Below are 24,721 nucleotides of genomic sequence, written 5' to 3'. Positions count from 1 at the left end.
TTACTCAGCATCAAGGGCCCAGTTGACCTTTATACAGCCTTAAATCAATCAATTAGCTGAGACACACCTTCTTCCTTTCAAAATGAGGAGACCACAAGGATAAGATGATATTTCATACAAATCACTTTCAATAAACATAAACCACAGGCTTTAGAAGAATGTTTGCCCCGAGGCTGCCAAGAAAGGCCAAATGATAGAATAAAAAGGCTCTGGACCAGAAGCCTGAAGAATCATATTAGCAACTGGCTTGCACTGGAAAATCACACCAACCTCTTCTCTACTCTGCCCACCATTCCCTGCATTACATCCTCTCCATCAACAATTAACACCACATCGTGTTTTATGCCAGAGCTTCCTAGCTGATGCAGTGGTAAGTAATCCACCTGCCAATGCAGGATATGCAGGTTTGATACCTGGGTGAGGAAAATCCCCTGGAGAAGGGAATGGCAACCCACTCCAGTAATTTTGCCTGTAAAATCCCATGGACAGAGGTGCCTGGCCGGCTACAATCCATGGAGTCGAAAAGGGTCAGATACGACTGAGGAACTGAGCGCAACAACGCAACATGTTTTACACCAGCAACCAGCACAGAACCTAGCATGGTGATGGCACTTACGTTACGGAAAGGTATAAGGGGATAAAAGCCTGACTGCTTAGGTTTGACTCTAGCCTCTCACCAGCTTGAGCAGGTAACTTAACTACTGTAATTTCTTTATCAGAAAAGTGAGGATGGTAGCAGCACTCCCATTACAGAGCTGTTGTCGGGATTAAATGTGTTAATGATTACTAAGCACTTGGAATAATGCTTAATAAACAGCAGGGAAGAGTTTCCCAATATAATCATTACCAGTTTGACCTTGAGCAAGTCACTGTCCACCACAGGGTTAAATTTCCCCACCAGCAGCATGATGGGCTGGATGAACTAATCTCAGGAAGATCCCCACTAGCTTAACTCCTCTATAATTCTCTGAATCCTATTACAACTCTCTAAATCCTCCTAAGGTTCTGAGCTCTCAGACTAGCAGCAGAGAAGGAAGATCACCAGGAGTCTTACCAGCCCACAGAGCTTCAACTCCACCCAACCACAGGCTGGACCCAGTATCTCACCGTCTACTCAGCCAGCCCTCTTCCTTACTGTAGCTAACAGACTGTTTAGAGATGAAAACATTCACTGTGATACTCAAACTGTATAGACAGCAGAGACGTGGGAAAAGGACACACATCCCGGGGGAGGGGCGGGAGCGGGAGAGAAACAGACCAGGGACAGAGACAAAAAGCAAACATGATACACCAGAAATGCGGTGTACCCACCAGGTTATTTATTTAGCATTCTTCATCTGACAGCAATGAACAAACTTCACACTACAAGGCAGCTGTGTATAGGGAAACATTCCCCACCTAGAAGTACAGCTTCTCAAAGTGACTCCCCTTCACTTTAATCCCAGGCAGATGCTCCCTGGGGAGCAGACGCTGCTGAGGCGACAGCCTCAGTTGGAGAAAGGTGGACATTTTTTTACCTCACCTGCACTCTGCCCCCAAGCAAAATCAGAACCAAGAAAATCAAGGTCCCTTTCCGTTCTGGGTCTCAGTTTCCATTTCTGTAAAATGGAGGACAGAGGAACTCAGGCCACCTAACTGCCAAGTTTCCTAACAGCATTGAAATTGTCACCCGTCAGCGATTTCCACTTTACAGGAGAAGTTTTTCTTAATGAGGTTAAAAAAGAAGATTCATAGTTTTTTGCGAATTATCTGCCTGAAGCTAGGTTTCCTGGGTTCACATTCCCAGTCTACCACTGGCTCTGTGACTTTGGGCAAATTAGTTAGCCTCTCTGTGCTCTGGATAGCTCATCAGTAAAGAAGAAATAACACCCTCCTCATAGGGTTTTTGTTAGCATTAATTTAGGTAACAGACATAAAGTATAAAGCACTTTGAACTATTCATATTGGAGTGTGGCTGTTATTTTCAATTACAGTTTTCTGATTCAAAGGGAAAATTTACTTGGAAATGGTATCCTAGAAGTAACACAAACACACACAGAGAGCAGGCAGACGAGAATCCTGGGTTCTAACCATGATTCTGCCCCCAGACTAGCTGTATGTGATGAATGAATGCTGGCCCTTCTCTAGGCCACAGGTTACAAGTCAGAGGTGATAAACTGGCAGCCGTGGTGTTCTGTTTGACCTAAAAGTGAGGTGAGAGGTGCTCTCCTTCACCAGTGCAGCCCCCTACTCCCCAGCATCCCTGATCTGAAATCAAGAACCACCTGGCACTCACTACACTGCCCACCACACTCACTCTCCTTACTGCCCAGTCCCTGATGGGCCTTTGGCTCCCCGGCTAGGATCCAGAGAAACAACCCGTTCTCCGGGGGTTGTTTCTGGGAGCCCCTGGATGACCATATGCCAGTGGTATTGTGTTGCTCCAGATCAGAAACACAGCCTGCCTGAAAGCACACTGCACACACCACAGGCACAGTTGAAAGAACAAACTGTTGATTTCCTTTATTAATCACATCACCATTCGCATAAGCAGCTGTTATTATGAACAGCTGCAGCTGCTGAAAGGCTGATCTTGAAGCAGGCTAGAAAAGTGCTTCCAAGTTGCATACCAACAACGGGCAAGTACAGACCTGCAGTCTATTGGCTGGGTTCTTCCTGCTGGTCCTCAGGGCCTCTCTCTGGACCAGAAATCCTTCTTCTTCCATATCCTGGCGTGGCGTGGGATAAGGGAAGTTTCTAGGATCAGCTTAATACAAAGAATTTGAGGTGAACGTCAAAGGACTTCAATTTGATTCCACCTCAACTATTTAGTGACCCTGAGTGCGTTACTTCTCTTGATTATTGGTCTCTTCCTGTGTTAAAATATAGACAATAATAATACCTACTTTAGGTATTACTAGATTATGCCTATGAAAGTATTTTGTAGACTGTGGAAGTCCAGATGAAAAAAATAAAAACTTATCATCTTCCCATGAAAACTGCAGTTTGACCCATAAATCACTGAATACAGAACTCACTGTTGCTGGCTTAGGGCTATCAGAGGTGAAATCAGAGAATCATATGGCTGTAAAGGGCCTTTTGAGGATCTGTAACGCAACTTTTCTACACTGTCTCCCCTATCCTCCAGTCCTGGGATGCTATCAATAAGAGCCTAGACAAAGGATGGCCCCATTTGGGAAAACCTCCACTTGCAGGAAACTTGTTCCATTCCAAAGCAGGTAGTCCATTCCATCTACCATGGGCTTAATCTAAACACAGACCACTTTACCTTGTAGAGGTCAAGTCAGACTTGCTGTAATTTAAGCACCCTTGAAAGTTGGCAAATGTACCCACCCCAGGGCCTTTGCACATGTTGTTCCATCTACCTGAACACTCTTTCATCTGTCTTCAGATGTCCAGGTCCTTCTTATCCTTTCAGTTCAAATGTGTCTACTCCAGAGAAACCTTCTCTACGACTCTTCATTCCATCCCACCCAGTTAACGTCCATCATAATAGTCTGTGGGTTTTGGTTTTTTTTTTTGCACACATCCCTACTTGTGTGTTTACATCTTGTTGAATTCCCCAGAGAACCTAAGTCCCATGAAGACTTATGAGAGACTTGCTTCTCTTATTCACCACTTTGCGTTCTTATGATACAATAGTTGCACATAGTAATCACATTAGTTCATGGCAGGCACTCAAACATATGTTGAGTGAATTTATGAATTAATGAATGAGAGCTTAATTCTATGCACATTGTAGATATTTAAATACTCAGAACAGAAACCTAAATAAGATTTATACCAACTCTCACTACTGACAACTCACAAGTAGTAATCATGTCTTCTTGTGTTGAGAAAAAATATATAAAAAATAAACAAACTGAATAACAGCTCCCCAAGCCAGCCTTATTCATAGCAGCACTGTCCCTAGTAATCTGTCTCTTTATCTCATGCAAAGGGAATTCATGAAAAGGCACTTAAGTGCACGAAAAATAGATAGCTGTTTCCTGGAGACAGGGCCTGACATAATGGCATAATTATGAACTGTCCTTAAAGAGATCACTCAGCTGGCAAGTAGTCACCCAGGTCCATTGTAAACGCTGTCACAGACCCTCAGAACTAGATGAGCAAGGCTAACAACCAGACATGGAGAATGCACATCTATAGGGTATGTACTGAGCCATGGCACCCTCACCCACTACGTACCCCTGGGCCAGCAGAAAAGCCTGGAGAGGTATGAAAGTTGCCACCCTTGCCTGGTCTGGGGACACAGACTCATCTCAGCAACCATGAAAGATGTCTGGGGAGAAAAGCCATAGGTTCTTGGCAGGCTGTGTGCTGGAGCAGAGGACACTGGAGATCTGAGTGGAGTCCTATTCTATAACCTCCAATTGAGTCCTATCACCTTGCAGCATCTCAGTATTCCCATCTGTAAATGGGGATTACTAGTTCCTACACAGTCTTTCTCAAAGGCTGGTCCAAAGAATAAAGCCACACCATACCAGATGCTAACGCATGCTGTACTCCACAAAAATGTACTGCAATCTACAAAGCACTGCAAAAAGATAAATTATTGATGGCAAATTATAGTGCTTTATAATCATAAATAATTGCTGCAATTATGATTCCAGAATAGGCATCCAAACACCTGGAGGTTGACTGATAAGCACAAGGAACACCTTCATGGGAAAGATGACTTATGCTTTCTGTGTATCCTTTAAAGCCCCAAGCATGGACATGCAGGAGGTTCACAACTACCCCAGAAGCCCAGGGAAGAAAAATCTGGATCTATAAGAATGGGCATGTTCCCACAAGTCACTATTTGCTGCTCTCAGACAACAAGCTACAGCAAATACTTAAGACATCTCTTAAAGCGCCCTGTAAGTCTTAAGGATGAATTCTTAAAATCTAGGAAGAAACTTCCCTACCATAGACAGAGACCAGATCAAGATTTCCATCCTTGACTCCAGAGAAGATGCCATAATATGGCTTAATGAGAAGCAGCAATCAAAAAGAGACAATGTCAGAAAACGCCCGTGCCTTAAATTGCTGTTTAGTCGTTAAGTCGTGTCTGACTCTTTTGCGACCCCATGGACTGCAGCCTGCCAGGCTCCTCTCTGTCCATGAGATTTTCCAGGCAAGAATCCTGGAGTGGGTTGCCTGAAATAAGAAGCTTTGCACAGAAGGGCTCTTTTAAAATGCATCAAGTCACTAAACTCTGTTAGTACCTACTGTTTACATAACTCCACTCAGTGCTGCAAAGATAAGTGAGCAGGTATTATTCAGCCTATAGCATGGGGAATAGTGCACCAAGGGCTATAAGCGGGGACCAGGTGTTAGAAGAACACAGAGGAAAGGGGAATATTTTTTCTCCTGGGAGAAATACAGGAAGGCTTCATGAGTCAAGCGGCATTTGAACTGGGAGAAGAAAACAAAACAGAGGTAAGATTTCTTTAGAAGTTGAGATTCCTAACTATCTGTGGACAGGCTTTTAGAAAGCCCTGCAAAAAAAAAGACAAAAAAACGGTATATTAAATGAACTATAAAATCACACAGGACTTCAAATAATTGGTATTAAAATACAAAATTCATTTTAAAAAAGACAAATAAGTGATAGAGTACCATATGTGATTCTTGCAGTTGATAAAATCTAGCAGCAAGTCTAACATCTACCATAATTTCAAAGCAGCAATGAATGTTTTTTGAGACGTCGGTAATATGAAATGACAATGTCTGTGGTTTCTATTGGCAACAAAAGCAAAATACACAGATACTGCCAGTACTACTATGGTCTGTTACCTACTTTTATAATGAAAGAAAATGCAATACTGCAGTTGTTGTTCAGTCGCTCAGTCACGTCCAACTCTTTGTGACCCCATAGACTGTAGCACGCCAGGCTTCCCTGTTCTTCACCATCTCCCAGAACTTGCTCAAACTCATGCCCACTGAGTCGGTGATGTCATCCAATCATCTCATCCTCTGTCGTCCCCTCTCCTCCTGCCTTCAATCTTTCCCAGCATCAGTATCTGTTCTAATGAGTCAGTTCTTTCCATCAGGTGGCCAAAGTATTGAAGCTTTAGCATCAGTCCTTCCAATGAATATTCAGGTTTGGTTTCCTTTAGGATTGACTGATTTGATCTCCTTGCTGTCCAAGGGACTCTCAAGAGTCTTCTCCAACACCACACTTCAAAAGCATCAATTCTTCGGCGCTCAGCCTTCTTTATGGTCCAACTCTTACATCTAGACACGACTACTGGAAAAAACCGTAGCTGTGACTACATGGACCGTTGTTGGGAAAGTGATGTCTCTGCTTTTTAATATGCTGTCTAGGTTTGGTATAGCTTTTCTTCCAAGGAGCAAGCATCTCAGTCAATTAGCAGTCAATAAAAATAAAGATGCAATTTTTCCCTTTTCAAGTTCAGAGATTCAAAGTTATTGTTTCCAAGGACCCAAGTTAACAAATCCGGATAGAGAAAACAGCCCAAACAAAAGAGATATTCAGGTAATGCAGGCCAAACCCTCAAATCTCACCAACAAGAAGTGATTGAGGTTCTTCATCCCTCAATCTTTATATTACAAAATGTCCTGTAATTTCCAAAACAGTATCTTTTACAAATAAAAAATGAGTGAAAGAGGCTAGAAAACATCTTTCCACAGGTTATATATAGTTTCTTTCTAAAAGTGGAGTAGATGATAGCATATTGGTAAGTTTATTAAGAAATATATCTCTATATATGCAATAAGATTATGTATGTAAAACTATATGCAAGTATGACTGACTATAAGCATGCTTTATAAACACAGATGCCCAGAAAAAATCGTGCATCAAATATTAATAATAATTAGAATTCAGAGGTGATATTACTTTTATCTTTGTATTTTCTGTAATTGGAAAATGGGCCAAAAAATACCCCAAAATATTAGGTGACTCAGGGTAGCACACATTCCACACAGTATAAAACAGAGGTGGTACTAGAACTCAGAAACATCATTCTTTTGTATCTTCAGCTTTAGCACTGAATGGACCTGAACACAGGAGGCAGGCATTAATTATTTGCCCCAACTTAACTATTCAGAAACTGCGACTCAGAGTCTATTATGTGACTTGCCCAAAGTCACACAGAAAGTAACTGGAGAAGCTAGGACTAGAGTCCAGTTCTCCTGTCCCTTGAGAAGGCAGAATAGTATCACTGTTGAAAACAAGGGCTTCCAGAAACCAGCAGATGTAACTGCTCGTTAGGCTCAGCAGCGCAGTTCTAGTCTCCAAAGTCAACTAGGATCAGCCTATTGTGTGTATGTGCAGCTCCACTGAACCGGGAATGCACACTATCAGGCTGAACTGAACATGGGGCAGGATGCTGGAGTGCTGAGCAGCCAGTCTGGGGATCTCTAGGGATTCAGATTCAATAGGTCTGAAAGGGGACCAGAGATTCCAAACTGTTTTAAAAAAAAGCTCCAGAAGAGTCTAAAGAGCTAACATTCAATGACGAGTTCCTGGTTTGACCTAAGAGAAAGAGATTCTGTTATTTCTGTGAATAAAAAAGGGGCCCAGTCTAATCACAAGCAACGCACCATCCAATGGCTGGCACGACAAGGCCTCATGGCAAGACCAGGGCTCTTCTGTCATGAAGGGCAGTGACTGCCTAGAACAATGGAGGGAGAATGGAAACCAACTCAAACTAGAAGCAGGGACTTCCCTGCCCCAGATGCATAATGTTTTCAGAGCTGGAACAGACTTCAAAGATGACTCTGCCTGTTATACAGATACCATAGCACATCAGGGACTAGAACACAAAGGAAATTACCAAGACTCGAAGGCCCACCAAGCAACGATGCACAATCAATTCCCTCCGTGAAGATGGTTGGGTGAATTCATTAAGGAAAAGTAACACTCAAATACCCGAAAGACAAGGCTTCAAAATGGCCTACTCCGTAGACACAAAAAGTGCCTAAAAATATGGCAGGTCTGACAGCACTCAGAGACACCATGGGTCTGAAAGGAGACAAGAGTGAGCAAACCATTCTCTTTTTGGAGTTGATGGGCAAGCAGAAGAGGGAGGGGGTCTCCCACATGAATTAAAGGTTTCGCTCACTATTTTATTCTATGACCCTGCATACTGCTTGGCAAACAGTATAACACTCAGTGATTATTTGTTGAACGCATGAATGTAAGAAAGGCCTGTATATGTATGGCTGAGTCCCTCTGCTGTTCACCCGAAACTACCACAACATTGTTAATCGGCTATTCCCCAAGACAAAATAGAAAGCTTTAAAAACAGAAAAGAGAGACAGGACAAGAGAGACCATCTCTGCTCCTGCAGGCTAAGCAGGGTACTGAGCAGTGCATCATTCCCCAGGGAGTGGGGCCTCTCTGCTTGTCTGGTCCAGAAGTGATAGAAACGCGCTGCCCATACAGTGGAAGGAACAGGAGCTTTTGAGTCAGACATCCTTTTATGGGTTCAAATGCAAACTCTGTATGGTCTTGGCATAAGTACTTGACCTCTTTGAACCTCAATGTTTCATCTTTAAAAGGGGATAATACCATTCACTTCACCTCTAAAAGAGGCATGATGATATTTATCCTTATAAAGTCTCTGGGAAAAAAAATTACATGAACAGATTTATGCAAAGTAGCTAGCACAAGGGCCAGCATACAGTACGAACTTAACAAATGGTAATGTGAGTTGGAATTAATCATGCCCTCTACAGCCAGAGCCTTTCTTCTCCTAGGTCACCTCTAAACATGCTCTGTAGTCTTTCTGATAGGAAGCTGCAGAAATAATTCTAGTGTAAGTTCACTAGATTTTCTAAAAATGCCCATTTTTTTAAAAATATATAACAAAATCCTGTATACCTTCCTTTTTGGTTTACAAATTAACTTCATATGCACCCATATGCACCCAATTCTGAAACCATGCATTAAGAGATGCAAACACTACTATCCATGTTTAATAAACAAAAATATTGTTATTTGTGTTTATTAGATGAAAAAACTAAGACCACTTAGCCAGCAAGAGGCAAACTAAGACAGGAACAATAGATTTTAACATTTATTATAAGGACCATCATTTTCTCAACCTGAAATTCAAAACAAATGATCCTTTTATGGAATAAAATATTCAAATTCAGATTGCTCCAGGGCTCACCTCAGATGCTGCCTGGATTACCCTAATACTTTCAGAAATACAAATTTCTGAAAGAAGAGGGAATACTGTGTTTTTAAACAAAGTCCCTCCTTTGGATTTAATGCATCAACTCTTAAAAAAAAAAAGAAAGACCTAGAATCAGGCCAATTTGAGTTTTAGCAACCTCTTCCACTTATTAGCCATGGAACCCTGGATAATTCTTAATCCTAGTAAATTTCAATATCTTTATCTGGATAACGGGAAAGCAATACCTACTCCTAAAGTTATGTGAAATTCCAGGCACCAAGAAGGCAGTCAGTAAGTGATGACTCCTCTAATGACCACACCATGGTACTGACCATTTGGACTGAAGGGGAAGTATATGGACTGCTTGTTTCTTCCAGGTTCTTCTAGCTTCTGCATAACCCCTGTTCTGCATCTGTTCAAAGGGATATAACCAGTCCTCATCCGACTTCAGCAGGGGAATGAAGATAACAAAAGAGCTGGCAGAGATATTATGCAAATACCAAATATTATTAAAACATTAATGAACTCTGGCAATTTCCCTGAATTTTGATAAATGGCGTTTATTATGCACTGCCTCTCCCACAATCTGGGCTCTCAAATATTAACTAGATAATAACAGCAATCATTCTCCAAAAAGACCAAGGTATAGAGAAATAAAAAGCGAGTCTAGATGACTCCCACAAACACCTGCTTCCAAAGGAATCAGAATCTCCGGACAGAGAACGTTAGGACAGACCACAAAGAGCCATGTGACCAGCAGTGGGCTCAGACCTAGTCCAGAGCGTATGCAGACCTCTGCTTTGGTAGGACAGTGGAGTTTCCTGGTGCTGACAGGTCACTGTTTATGACAACAGTCTATACCACCACTTTGCTCTTCTGCATAAAGTTACCTCCAATCTAGATAAAACAAAAAGGATCTTGGAAGCTGGGGGTGCTTATTCCAGGCTAAAAGTCTCAAACAGAGAGTGGCTGTTCGTTTCAATAGCCTAAAAAGAGAGGTGGTTCCATATACTGTTCCTAAAAAGACAGTTCCATTAAAGAGGTTTGCACCAAATTCCCCTGTCATTTCATTCTGTGTGAGGAGATAATGTTTTTAAGCTGCTGACAATCCTCAGGTGCTGCTCAAACAGAGGCAGAACAAAGCCAGGAGGACTCAACCCCCTTTCATCTCCCCTCACCCCAACTCACAGAAATAAGGGTCTGGTGCCACCCCCATAACACCTTAACAAGCTGAGGGTCATTAAGACACCTCATTTGCATACTCATTAAAGACTCTGAGCTGTGGCAAGTGAAACAAAGTGTACAAAAAGAGATTTTGTTTTTTTAAGCCCAGGGAAAATCCGCTTTAGAAAAAAGTAAATCCACACTGGGACCCTTGCTGTCGCCAAACCTTCACTTGTCTTGAGCAGCCAGCACCTCATTAAAGGAAAGCAAGCACTGCACAAATGAATGCAGCACCACACGCAGGCGGGCTCATTTCGCCATCTGCCTTCTAGTGTCCAGAGGGGTAAGAGGCTTAAATGACATTCTCCTGAATTTTTCTCTCCTGCAGGTGGAAACATCAGATTCCCAGGGGCCAAAAAAGACCGCTCTTGCAAGATCAAGTGGGTAAAAAGGAATAAAAGGGAATTTCATTTACCTATCAACAAACTCATGACATTCAACACAAAATGAATTAAGCAATAATTCATTCACCATTCATATCTGGGTATAAAGGCTTTGTGAAATCAGTGTATCAGCTGTGGGGTTAACACAGAAGTTCCTAATGAGCTGGATGTTTAAACTTACCCCTTCCCACAGCCTCCCCTTTTCTGCTCCTTGACTATCCCTGACTGATGGTGACCAAGCACCTTTTTCTAGTGAACGACCTAGAGCAGGAGCCATCGGAATTGATTTGGGGGCTGTAAAAACACAACGGGCAATTTCCATTATACATGCTGAAGAGAAAGGCAATGATTAAACAACTTAAATAACCGCCCTGAGCATTCTCTGTGTATCCCCACCCTTCTGACAAGCACAGTGCTGGTTTTCAGATCTGAAAGCTTTGTAAGCTTGTAAAGTTTCCCTCTGGAAGCCCATCCCACCACAAGATTAGGGAGTAATTTAAACACGCGCACACACACATACACACCCCACAGTTATCTAAATATTAGCTGAATCGTCGAATATCTCAACAGAGTGCTTTCCAACCTCATACACATTCTAGGATACACTTGCAGAGAATGGAGCAAAAGGTAAAATCCAGCCCCAAGTTTTAATGTGCTTCATACAACTTCCCAAAACGTTACTCCCCTCCGCGGCCACACGTTCAACTTGATTACCCCCTTCTTGGGCTGTAGGGAGGACGCAAACCGAGACGGAAGGTACACTCTGATAGAACCAGCAACGAGAGGAGACAGCCCGAAGAAATCCAAGAGATGGCAGGACGAAGGAAAAAACTCAAGTCTTCCTCTGCAGTCAAAGACCTTTTCAATGAAATTTTCCACTACCTGGTAAACTGCCCAAAAATCTATTTCCCGAGCGCAGAGAGACACGCGGCAGGCAGCGCTACACTGGAGTCCCAGTTCGGTGGAGAGTTAACCCGCAGGCCACGTACTGCACGGCAGCCAGAGTTGCCTCGCTGGAGCCCAAGCTCCGTGGGAGGCTCCCACCAGCGGACTCTCACAGCCATACCCCGAACGACAGGATACGAGGGGATTCGATCGCCCGGCCCGGCTCAATTATTTTCCTATACACAACATTCAACAATCTGTTAGGGACCTGTAGGTGCCAGGCTGGGGGATGGGAGAGGCCGCGCTATTCTAATCCAAATGTCGCCGAGGTTCGAAACCCAGGACACCTCTCGAGGCCAGCGAACAGACAGCACACAAAGAGGAAGGGGCTGGCGCTCCTCGGGGTCAGAGGTCTGAGCATGGTCATTTTCGAGCTGGGAATTAGGAATTCCGAGCTCAGCAAGAAACCCGGAGAAGCACCGGAAATGCTTCCAAGCGCTTCAATGGGAAATCTATTTGCAAATCAAAGTTGCAGGAACTCCGGGCGCCCAGCCTGCTCGAGCGGGTTACTAGGGAACACCCAACAAGTTTGGCCACCGGGGGCTCGGCGTGACAGCGGCGCGCCGCAAGACTGCTAGCAACTTGTCGCTCGGGAGCCGATCCAGAGCCTCAAGCTGTCTCCGTTCCCCGAGCTCCAGAGAGGACCTGAGACTCGGCGCAGGGAAGGAGCACGTCCGTGCCTCCGGAGACAGATCCCTTCATTGAAGGCGCCGCGGGTTCTCATCTGGACCGCGCGGCTTCCAGGGGCTTCCCCTCAACAGTGAGCCGTTTCACCACCAACGCTTCACCTGCCTACCACCCCCAGTCGGCGAGAAATTAACAAAAGAGTCAGTAATCCGGGGCGGTGCGGAAAAGTATAGTTAGGAGGGAAGGGAAGGCAGCTCAGGTTGCGGCGGCGAAGGAACGGAAAAGGCGGAACAGAGATGGGTTATACCCCAGGCACCTGGCTCCGGGAAGAAATAAAGAAGGAAAGAACGCGCGAGAAGGGGGAATGGGTTCTTTACCCCGTTTCCCATCACTCTCTCTCTCACACACACACCCCCCTCTCTTTTCCTCTTACCCAGCATGGAAAAGATGAAATCCTTAGCTGTGTGAATCTCCAGTGCCCTCTGGTCGTCATATTCCCGCTGGTCGTGCTTCGTAAATTCTTGGATGAGTTTGTTCAATTCCTCCACCCGAGCTCCCGACCTGAAATCCAGCTCCGGGAACGCAGGCTTGTTGTTACAGCCCAGGGAGGCTGCCTTGCTGGCGGTGGGAGCCGCCATCTTCATACAAAACGCGCCGAGTAGCAGCTCCGCGGCGGCGGCGGCACCCACCCCCGCCCCCCCCACCCAGCCCCCCTGGGCCTCCTCCCCTCGTCGGCTCCTTGGCTGTGACCCCGGCCCGTGGGCGGGCTGGCGGGCCGGCGTCTAGGCGGGCGGTCCCGGCCGGGTGCGCTCCGGGCGTGCGGGCTTCAGGAGGATCTGGACTGCAGCGAGAGTGCGTGTGTGGCCCCGACACCCTTTCCTGCGGCCCCAAGCTGGCTCAGATGCAGTAAGTCCCTGCCCTCCCCTGGCCCTCGCTGGCCCCGACTATAGCGGTTGTAGAGCCAACCTAAGCCTCCCCCGGGCGAGGAAAGTGAAGTGGAAACAATGTGAAATTCACCAGCTCTGAAATCAACAAGCTGCCGGCTCCGGTGTTACGGAGCCAGCACCAGCGTCCCCCATTTAAAGGGACAGCGCACCCAGTGGAAAGAAAAATAAATAAATGACAGAGGTCTGCGTTCCATACCACTTGCCAATCTGTACTCGGGCCGACGTGAGAGATGTAGATGTAGTCTTTCTCTGCCTCCACTCCCTTAGGGGGCAGGGGTTGCCAAGCGCCTTCAAGGAGAAAGAAGTCTTCCTCTGTCTGATTTTAAGGGCGGTGTCCTGGGCGAGGGCATCCCTAAGCGAGCGTTTACGTCTCAAGAATTCCAGCGCCTTTAGATGGTGAAGGAGCCCGCCTTAAGGAATGTAAAACCAACCTTCTGCCCTTTTCTGCACAGACTGCCAAAAATGTTAGGATTAAACGTATAAAAAAAGAGTGTCCTCCCCCCGTATAGACATTCCCATTAGCCACTATAGTATTCCTACTTTTGCCCTAGGTAATTAAATTTTCCTTGATAACAGCTTATTAAACTTAATATATAGAGTCTTAATGGTGTTCATTCAGCCCGTCCCAATATTAAGATAGGAAAACCAAAGTGTAGGCGTGAGGAAGGGGAACAGAATTAATTGCCCCAGGTTCCAGTGAATGTTCAATGAGATGGTGAAAATTCTCATTCAACAGATAAAATTTGAGCATCTACTATTTGCCAGGTAGAGTGGTAGAATCTCTGTGGATAGTGATAAGACAAAAGACAAGGTTCCTGAGATGGAGTTGTACTCAACAAGGCAGATTCTACCTAAGTCCGAGGTCCTTCAGATGTTTTTACTGTTTATGAGGGTTTTGACTCAGACACTTAGGAGGCCTCCTGCTCTTCGTTGTTGTTCAGTTGCTAAGTGGTGTCCTAGAAAAGGTTTATCTTCCTTGCTAATTCTCCAAAATCCAACTTGTCTCTATCCCACAGGCTGGATATAAGAGCTTTTTCTTACCTGGGTTCTCATAGCCAAGAATACAAACTCTTCTGTTAGTTCAGGCTCTGTCTGCCTTTTCTTATAACATAGAGGTGATAATTCCTATCTTATAGGTTGTTTTGAAGTTTACATGAAATAAAGTGGGCCAAGCACTTAGTGAAATACCTGACATAATAAGTGCTTAATTAAATGTTAGCTACTACAATCCCTGGGTCTGGAAGATCCCCTGGAGAAGGAAATGGCAACCCACTCCAGAATTTTTGTCTGGGAAACCCCATGGACAGAGGAGCCTGGTTAGGGCTACAGTCCCTGGGGTTGCAAAAGAGTCAGATACAACTTAGCGACTAAAACAAAACAAGGACAACAACAAATCATGGAGGAGAAGGGTAAAAAAGTTTTTAAGTAAATTGGTAATTTCTTTTTTCTTTACAAATTAAATGACTGAGTCAGTTCCTTCTATGCGTTTTTCTGCAAGCTTTCCCTAAGACCGTCCCCCAAGCTGGTGGCAACATCTTTCTCCTTAGAACCTCCACTGCACCCTTTCAGAAACTTTCATATGCCTCTGATGAATTTTTACCTACTTTTATTATTGTTGATGCAAGTTTCAAACTATGAACTTTCCTAGGATGTCTACATCTTACTCATCTTCAGATTGGTCCCTGCACAAAGGTCCTCAATATTTATTGCATCAGGTGTTGAATGAAGAACTTTGGCATAACCAGTTAATTTCTTTTTGGGTTTCCTTCTCTTTGAAACAAGCTTTCTCACCCTGCTAATATTAAAGAGGGAATATACATACCCAGCTAAATATTGGTGCGCTGATGAGGGAGTTCCTTAAAACTCTGGCTTTTGCAGGTCTGCTATGCTGCCCTGATTTCTCACGTGTGAGGGTATTACCATTACTTGGGCTGTGGAATAAACTATGCAAGCGCTTGGAACCACAATACAAATCGATCCACTCCCCTCTGTCAAGTTCTCTCATAATCAATGATAGGCATCAGTAAGACAGCTGGTTGAGGCACAATCATTTCATGGATCAAAATGATACTAGTTCACCCATTCAAGCAACAACCTCCAACCTCATAGAGTTTGAAAGAATTAAGGCAAAAATTCAAGACACTCTTTCTTTGTTAATTTCCCAAAGTGTGAATGATCCAGTGCTCCTCCTTGTGATACTTATGGTCATAGAGATACAACAGGTAGTAGGAATTATGCCTTGTTGTGCCTCAGCCATGAATCTTGGATGTTTTGAATAAGGAAGTCAACAAATGGTCTCCCTGTTCTTCTACACTATCTGCTCACTTTCCATCAGCCAGATCAGAATTCTATTAGTTATTGACCTTCAGTGAGTCTGTGTATTTGAATAACGTCCTGAATAGTAATCGAAATACCTTTTAAATGCTCTTATACAACTACAATAAGATGATACAAATATCCTTTGTCCAACTGGAAAAACAGGAAAAGAGGGTCAGATCCTAATTTCTTGAACTGGTCTTTTGGGAGACTTAAACCTCTGAGTTCTAGTAGACTGAACTCCTCAAGGGTAAGGACTGTCTCTTTACCTTCCTAAACACCACATTTAATACATTTCTTGGCTCACGTTGTGACTTTAATGTGTTTAATGAATGAACAAATTAATACCATCTCTTAAAGTCCAGGAAGTCAACATTTAGGTGATTTGTGCTACAATAAAATATCTCGGTGTAAACTATCTATGGGGTTTCCCACTGGTGCAGAGGTAAAGAATCCATTTGCCAATGCAGGAGATGCAAGAGACACAGGTTCCATCCTTGGGTCAGGAAGATCCCCTGGAGTAGGAAATGGCGACCCACTACAGTAGGCTTGCCTGGAAAATTCCATGGACAGAGAAGCTCAGCGAGCTACAGTCCACAGTGTCACAAACAGTCAGACATGACTGAGCACATACAACAATAACAAAAGCTATCTGTGGTTTCCCAATAATCACTTGAGTTGTTATAAATGTAGGTATTTCTGGTTCTATTTCTGTAGCCTTTTATTTTTCCCTGTGCTTTATATGGCCTAAGAGAAGGAATGGAAATGGAGAGAAAGGTGAAGAGAAACAGAATAATGATTAGAAGATATTTAAGAGTGTCTTCAGAGATCCCCTGGTGGCTTAGATGGTAAAGAATCTGCCTGCAATGAAGGAAACTCAGATTTGATGCCTGGGTCGGGGAGATCCCCTGGAGAAGGAAATGGCAGCCCACTCCAGTATTCTTGCCTGCGAAATCTCATGGACAGAATTGCCTGGCAGGAGACAGTTCATGGAGTTGCAAAGAGTCAGCCAAGACTGAGCGACTAACAACATCAAAAGAGTATCTTAGACTTATAATAAAAGCACAGGTTTCTAGAGTTTTTTAGATGACTCAGGAAAGATCAATAGAGACTGCCATCTAAATAATCACTAAGATAGGTCATTCCTTTGGGCTTCCCAGGTGGCTCAGTGGTAAAGAATCTGCCTGTAATGCGGAGATGTAGGCTCAATCCCTCGGTTGGGAAGATCCCCTGGAGAAGGAAAGGGCAACCCACTCTAGTATTCTTGCCTAGGAAATCCCATGGCAGAAGTGCCTGGAGGGCTACAGTTTATGGGGTGGCAAAGAGTCAGACATGATTTAGGGACTAAAACAAAAACAAAAAACCAAGTCATTCCTTTACTTGCATGTGCAGCGTCAAACAGATAAAGAAACTCCCGGTCTTTCCAAACTGCTGTCCCACTTAGAGGCAGAAGTTAACCTGTTACTTTCCCACTACAAAAGTACATTAGTTTGTGAAAGAAGCTTTCTGCTTACTTCTCTGGGGCTTGTTTGTTTTTAAATACAACTCTCAAGTTCTGTGGCAGACTCTTAGCCACGGATAACTGGGCTGTGTTAAAAACAGAAAGTTCCACATCTATGTGATGAATTAACAAGATATAATTTTAAACAAATATTCTCTGATCTGGCAGAGTTTAAAGAACAGCCCAAGCCACATGATCTGGCCTTCTTAGGCAGTTGAATATTTAATTAAAGTCTAACCAAGGAAGGTAGCCAGAGCTTCTTATGATTTGTAAACATAGGCAGGAAAAAGAGGCAGACACCATAGACATGTGGAATGTTGATGGCAGAAGGGACTTGAGAGATAAATTCCATCCACCAACTTCACTTTGAGATAGGAGAACTGGGACACAGTGAAGGAAAGGACACTTGCCTTCATAGCAGAGACAGTGCTGTTCTATTTCTCATACTAACTTCAAATTTTAGTAAATATTTCTTGCGTTTTCAGACCACCAGAGAGGATGTGGAGAATGCTAGGAAACTGGATTAGAATCATAATAAAAACAAGAGTTGAGTGTCCCTCGGGCAAAATGGACTCATTGATCTTAAAAGTTTAAATCTTGATAAACCAGGGATTGCTGACGTTTTGAATTACTTAGCTACAGTTTGTATTTTTTGTCCTCCCAATAGGTAGCGGTCAGGGCTAGAGCTGAATTTTCAGGTGCACGTGACTTCATCTGGGGCAAGTTGGTAATTTTACCTCTGGCGAGATTAGGCCACTGAATTGTTAGTGAGGTCCCCGGAGCAGGGTGGATAAGTCCTGACAGTCTATTCAGTTCTAACAAGGTGACCTCAGGGTGAAACCCCACCCCTCTGACACTCACAGCTTCACGGGGCTCCTTTCAGTCTCTCCTTGAATCCTATGCCCTGAGAGCCCCTGGGGACCTGGGTGGTCTATCTTGCTTTGCAGAAACTGCAACGATACAAATCACCCAACTCTGTCCTTTTATTCTCTGCTCCTGCTAAGCTCCAAAAAGCCAAATCTGTACCTGTGGAAAGAAGAAAATGGATTTTAGAATGGGGAATAACAATATCCAATAACAATTATTAACCATTGTCTTCCTTACAATGATGGAGCACTTTCTGGTTCAAAGAACTTTGCACATAAAGCTGTTTATCAGATCCTCACAACCTCCTACAGAATAAAGCAGATTGGTCAGGATTGTTATTATTATTCCAATAATAACAAGTGCTGCTCAGAGAGATGGCAATGTTTGTGAGATCATCTGACTAACAGTCATCCATCAGCTCTCTATTTACATATCATCTCCTGCAAAGGGCCTTTCCTGAACCTCCTCTGCTCCCCCCCCACCCCCCACCTAAAACCCATATAGGTCCTGGAGACTCCTTATAGACTCACGACTTTGAGCCCCAGCACTGCTGTTTCTCACACTTCACTGTAGCTGCCTCGTAACTTGTCTGTCTCCCTCACAAAAATGTATGTTCTATGTGGGCAGAGACCGTGTCTCTCTTGATTAGCAACATGTCTGGCACAAATAAGTGTTCAATATAAGTCTGATAAATGAAAAAGTAAATGAATGATCCAGGTGGCTGGCTCAGGCCCCAAACTCAGGTCTTAGATTTATGGCCCAGGGTCTTCCCATCCAACCTCCCTAACTCTGTTGTTAGCAACTACTGCTGCTGCTGCTGCTGCCAAGTCACGTCAGTTGTGTCCGACTCTGTGCGACCCCATAGACGGCAGCCCACCAGGCTCCCCCTCCCTGGGATTCTCCAGGCAAGAACACTGGAGTGGGTTGCCATTTCCTTCTCCAATGCATGAAAGTGAAAAGTGAAAGTGAAGTCATTCAGTTGTGTCTGACTCTTAGCAACCCCGTGGGCTGCAGCCTACCAGCCTCCTCCATCCATGGGATTTTTCAGGCAAGAGTACTGGAGTGGGGTGCCATTGCCTTCTCCAATGCATGAAAGTGAAAGGTGAAAGTGAAGTCACTCAGTTGTGTCTGACTCTCAGCCACCCCACGGACTGCAGCCTACCAGCCTCCTCCATCCATGGGATTCTCCAGGCAAGAGGACTGGAGCGGGGTGCCTTTGCCTTCTCCGAGCAACTACTGAGTCTTCAGAAAAACACCGACAATCTCTTGTTTTTGAGAGCTCTGCACCTTACCTAGCATTTCATACACAAAATCTGCTCCCAGAGCTTGAGTTGAGTTCCATCATGATAAACAAAACCTTTCCTATCTCTTCTCTGTCTTTTAAAACCCAAGTGCAATTGAATAACTTTTATGACAAAATAACTTACAAAACATTAGGTCTAAATATTCCATATGTCCTTTTTTAAAACATTTTTGTTATTTATTGGTTGCACTGTGTCTTCGTTGCTGCACATGGGCTTTCTCTAGTTGTGGTATGCAGGCTTCTTGTTGCTGTGGCTTCTCTTATTGTGGAGCACAAATTGTAGCGCGCACAGGCTTCAGTAGCTGTGGCAACAGGCTTAGTTCCTCTGTGGATATGGAATCTTCCCAGACCAGGGATTGAACCAGTGTCCCCAGCATTGCAAGGCAGATGCTCAACCACTGGACCACCAGGCAAGCCCAGTATATCCTTTTTTTTGGGAGAACTCAGTTTACTTCACCTCTACACATCAGGTAGAAAAAGCAAATTTCTACCCCAGAAATCTTTTCATTTACGAATGCCTTAACCTGATTGACTGCTCTGGGGAAAGCGTGGGGCCCCTCTTACCAATCCCTGGACACTGCAGCATCCGCATCCTTGAACTTGCCACAAGACCAGGCTCTGGGTCCTCTGCACTAATCCATATCCTGTCTCATATATACCTTGGGTACTGGGTCAAGTAGTGAGGAGGTGTGTATGTGTGTCTGGGTGGGGCAGTGCACAATACCTTATCAGTAAAGACTGGAGATGTTCAGTTTGGTTTGCTGTGAGCAATTAAATGAACTGCATCACAGGGGAAATTATATTATTTCTGGGTGGCTACAAAGGATGGTGCTGGGAGAGATGGGTGGCAGGAATGCAGGCTTCAGCTCAGGGTACAGAAGCATTTTCTGTCCACAGGAGCCTCTCTGCCAGAGTATGCTGCCTTCTGAGGTAGTAAACTCTCCCCATCACAGTGGTGTTCAGAGCCCTGTTACCCTCTGTCAGAGGTACACCAGAAGAGTTTCCACAGAAGTTGATAAGGAGCAGAGGCTTTGACCCCCAAGGTGCCTTTCAGTCCTTGAGAAGCTAAGTCTGTGATTCTTTTTCAGTTACTATAATAACTGAGAACTAGTTTCCTGTAAGAGACCTCCTCAAAACCGAACTGTATTTGCACTCTGCACACAGGGTGTTTTATATCCATTTTCACATAAGTTCCCAGGATCAAGGACTGTGTCTTTCTTTCTCTCAACTTAAAATACCTATGGATTTCATTGTTTCTAGCTGGCCTACTGTCCAATCTAGCAGGCAATTTCATTCCACCACTTACAAAGAAATTCTTTTGGTATAGACACCTGCCACATACATCACACACAAATACTACATTCATATTCACGTTCAGGGAAGCTCTCGGGAGCAAGAAAAGGAAAGGATTTCCTCAAACATATTTATTTCTACACTTATTTTATAATGATAGAGCTGGCTCTCTGAGCAGGCCTATACAATTGAGCAGGGGATGGTAGTGATGCCTGTTTTGTTTTCTAAAACTTGTCAAAAAATGATTCTCTAGCCCTGTACTGTAACAAGTTTACTTGAAAACCTTGGCTCTTCCCCCCACAACTTTGCCTGGTACTGTACATGCATAGACGGAGTTGTTTCCCCTGATCTGAAACCTGGTGTGTTGCGTTGTGGTCCAAAGCTCATTTTAAATTCCAAGTTGTGAAACCTGCAGAGAGGGCATTTGAGAAAAATGCTGACACGCCTTCAGTTCTGACAACATTATCACCCACAACCATAAATATACTCCTCAATGTCTTCTCCGTCTACTTTTCCTGTTGGTAGTTTCTAAGTAGGAAAAAAAGACCCCCCAAACCTCTTAAATAATTCTCTGTGCTTCTACATTGTCTAGTGGAAAAACAAAAGAAAAAAAGAGAGAAAGGGAGGGAAATACAGAAAAGAAAAGAGGAAAGAAAAAACTTCCACAGCCCACTTATTCTAATTTCCTATGATTTATGTCCATTTTAACTACCCTAGGACTGAGTTATGTGCATCTTATTGTGCCTCGGAATTTTTTTAGGGAGAGGTATGGGCATATAGATACACATTATGGGTAAATAAATTCAGTTAAAAGCAAAGGCTCAGAGGTAGGAGATGGACTTGAATCTGGATTTTGCCATTATTTAATTCCACGTGCATGCATGCATGCTCAGTCATGTCCAACTCTTTGCAACCACATGGGCCGTAGAACACCAGGCTCCTCTGTCCATGAAATTTTCCAAGTAAGAATACTGGAGTGGGTTGCCATTTCCTACTCGAGGGGATCCTCCAAACCCAGGGACCGAAACCACATCTCCTGTGTCTCTTGCAATTGTAGGCAGATTCTTTTACCACTGAGCCACCTGGGAAGCCCAAAGGAAAATCTTCCTCTTCTCTGAAACTCCTTTTCCTCAAATGTAAATGAACAGCATTAAAGCGCCATCCAGGTGTGATGTTCTGGGACTGTGAGTCTGACAGGAAAAGGCAAAGCAATCTTGAACTGGGTACAGCTTCTATCACATTGCGTTTATTAGTTTATTTTTTCCCAGTGTTTCCCTGCATAGTTGAATACTCCATAGCTGAACATGCTAAGAAATTTTTTTAGGTTCTTAGCTTTAAAAGAATTAGCCTGAAATCAAGAGAGGAGAATCTGTAAGTGCATTAAGACCCCCTCCTTGGTGCATCTTGGCTAATAGCCTTTTACTCTCTGCTGGCAGGGGATGGGGAAAAGCTGCTGTGGAAACTCACTCAGCAGCTTGGCCCTGAGGCATGGATGGATGGCCTCTGTGCTCTTAGGGAGCAGCCAGGGCTCAGCAGGTATATTCAGACTCCAGAAATTTTCCCCTCAGGAAGAGAGGAAACAAAGATACCCAAAGAAATTACCACAGCAAGTATTTACAAGAGGCTGCAAAACAGTGATAAAATAATTTTCTGGCCCTAAAATTAGAAGCAAAGGTTTGATGTTCTGAAGCCCAGGTGCAGAATGAATGTATATATGGACCTTTACAGCCAGTTTATAAAACACAAGGAATTGTGGTTTTGACCAAAATGCCTTAAGGAGTCTTTTTATTTCTTTACAACAAATGTATAAAAGGAGTCTGGTCCCAGAAATCTGGGGCTGACATTTTCTTTCAGTATTCTGGGGAAGAGCAAATTTCCAAATCTCAGGTAGTAACTGATGAAGAACCATGAAAGGAATAACAATCACCACACAATAAATAATATTCCAATGTATAGAATGACAAAACTGGATGCAAAATTGAGGATACTATGGCCAGGCAGGCAAATCACAGATATTAAGGAAGGGTAGGAGGGAGTTTAGAATTCTGCCAGACCAAAAACTCATCATTTGGATAAAAAAGATGAAGTGCAAAGAATGCATGTGACTTGCCTATGGGAACATAATGAATGGCAGGCCTGGGATGTTTTTCTGCCATATATATCAGTACAAGAGCCAAAGTACATAAGGGCAAGTTCAAGCCTACTACATAGCCAAAAGTGGTATTTTCTCTAAAATTGTATTTTTTATTTGTTCATTCTTTCAACAAATATTTCTTGAACTTTTATTGTGTGTTAGGCATTGATCTAGGCACCAGTGAAGAAAACAGTGAAGAAAGCCAAAATTTGTGTTGCCTTGGAGCTTATAGTTCATGTAAGTCTCTTTCATTTTTTTCCCAGGTTGAGTAGAAAATTTTATTTGGAGAATAATGGTCTATACAAATATTGATGAGATTCTTATTCTAAGTCACCTAATTTAAATGATAAACTGTATATATTGTGCTATAAGAAACCTCTCCATCTATATCAGCCAGGGCTTTCTAGAGAAACAGAACCAACGTGTACATAAGAGATTTATTTCAATGAATTGGCTTATATGATTGTGAGGGCTGACAAACTCCAAATCTGTAGAGGAGGCAAGTCCTAAGTCTACAGGGCAGGCTGGAAGCTCAAGCAAAAGTTGATCCTGCAGTCTTGAGGCAAAATTTCTTCTAGAAAATTTAATTTTTGTTCTTTAGACCTTTCAACTAATTGAAGAAACCCCATCCATATTATTGAGTATAATCTCCTTTATTTAAATTCAGTTGATTATAAACATTAACCACTTTTACAAAATACTTTCTGAGCAATAGCTAGATAAGTATTTGATAAAAGAACTAGGTACTATGGCCCAGCCAACTTGACACATAACACTAATCATCACAAGCCTTCTCTAGAAATTTATTAAGTACTTATCACATGCCAAGTCCTGAAGTAAATCATACACAATTCCTGCTCTCTGTAGGAAAGGTGTAAGTCATTTACTTCAAAAAATACATTAAAATATGAAACTCTGTAAATCCATAATAGAGATGTAAAGAGCAAGAGATGCAAACAACAAGTAAAGATCAACCCCAACTTTCCCAAAGGAAAAAGAAACAGTGCTTTTAAGTAAAGAAATCAGGAAAAGCTGAAAACACAAATGACAGTTGACCTTGTCCTTAGAGAATGGGTAAAATTAGAACAAGGAAAACGGGAGGGTTACTTCCTACTAGAAGAAATGCCAAAAGTGTAGAGTCAGGAAAATGTGTGATGTATATAGAAACATGAAGTGGCTCAGGCAGGCTAGAAATATAGAGCATTCATCAAAATCTCTTTTATTTTGCTAGTGATTACTCAGTGCTTGTTCAAGTACTCATTCCAAAGATATTAAAACATTTGCAGATGAAACAGAGAGGTCAAGAGACTTCTCCAAAGTCACACAGAAAAACATTCATATACAAGTTAATGCCATTTTCTTTCAGAAGCTACTGTTGACTCTTCAAAAATGAATTTTACCATCCCTGGGAAAGGACACTATGTTTTATCTTTGTTATTTCAATTTAGCTATCTTTGGAAAAGTCTCGTCATTCTTTGACAAATAAAAAAATTAACTAGATCCTAGCTTTCAGTTGGAGAAGGCAATGGCACTCCACTCTAGTACTCTTGCCTGGAAAATCCCATGGACAGGGGAGCCTGGTGGGCTGCTGTCCATGGGGTCGCTAAGAGTCGGACACGACTGAGTGACTTCACTTTCACTTCTCACTTTCATGCACTGGAGAAGGAAATGGCAACCCACTCCAGTGTTCTTGCCCGGAGAATCCCAGGGACGGGGGAGCCTGGTGGGCTGCCGCCTATGGGGTCTCAGAGTCGGACATGACTGAAGTGACTTAGCAGCAGCAGCAGCAGTTTTCAGGTGGCAACCCAGCCCAGTATTCTTGCCTGGAGAATTCCATGGACAGAGAATTCCATGGTCCATGGGGTCCCAAAGAGTTGGACACAACTGAGTGACTGAACACACACACATAGCTTTCAATGAGTATGTAGGTATCAATGCCCAAAACAAGATGTTTAGGGATTTATATATCATAAAATTAAAACCTATTAATTTTACCACTCAACTGAGAACATTTCTCGGTTTGGTGCTATAACTAAATTGCCATGGT

The 24,721-nt window shown here is 43.3% G+C and overlaps 1 protein-coding gene and 1 long non-coding RNA gene across 2 annotated transcripts in view; one reads left to right on the top strand and one right to left on the bottom strand.

Moving 5' to 3' along the window:
- MB21D2 (Mab-21 domain containing 2) overlaps window positions 1–13,004 on the bottom strand; it is a 116,483-nt gene extending 103,479 nt beyond the window's left edge. Inside the window, exon 1 of the mRNA XM_065942535.1 lies at window positions 12,747–13,004. Within this exon, the coding sequence (XP_065798607.1) occupies window positions 12,747–12,957 (211 nt within the window). The 5' untranslated portion in view covers window positions 12,958–13,004. The remainder of the gene's footprint in view (window positions 1–12,746) is intronic.
- Window positions 13,005–13,049: 45 nt separating this feature from the next.
- Window positions 13,050–24,721, top strand: part of LOC136173782 (uncharacterized) — a 28,625-nt gene continuing 16,953 nt past the window's right edge. The window contains exon 1 of the long non-coding RNA XR_010664284.1: window positions 13,050–13,219. This is a non-coding gene — a long non-coding RNA (uncharacterized lncRNA). The remainder of the gene's footprint in view (window positions 13,220–24,721) is intronic.

The sequence above is a fragment of the Muntiacus reevesi genome, chromosome 8, assembly GCF_963930625.1.
Source record: "Muntiacus reevesi chromosome 8, mMunRee1.1, whole genome shotgun sequence".
In the NCBI taxonomy this organism is placed as follows: Eukaryota; Metazoa; Chordata; class Mammalia; order Artiodactyla; family Cervidae; genus Muntiacus; species Muntiacus reevesi.
This window is presented reverse-complemented; position numbering and strand designations above follow the sequence as displayed.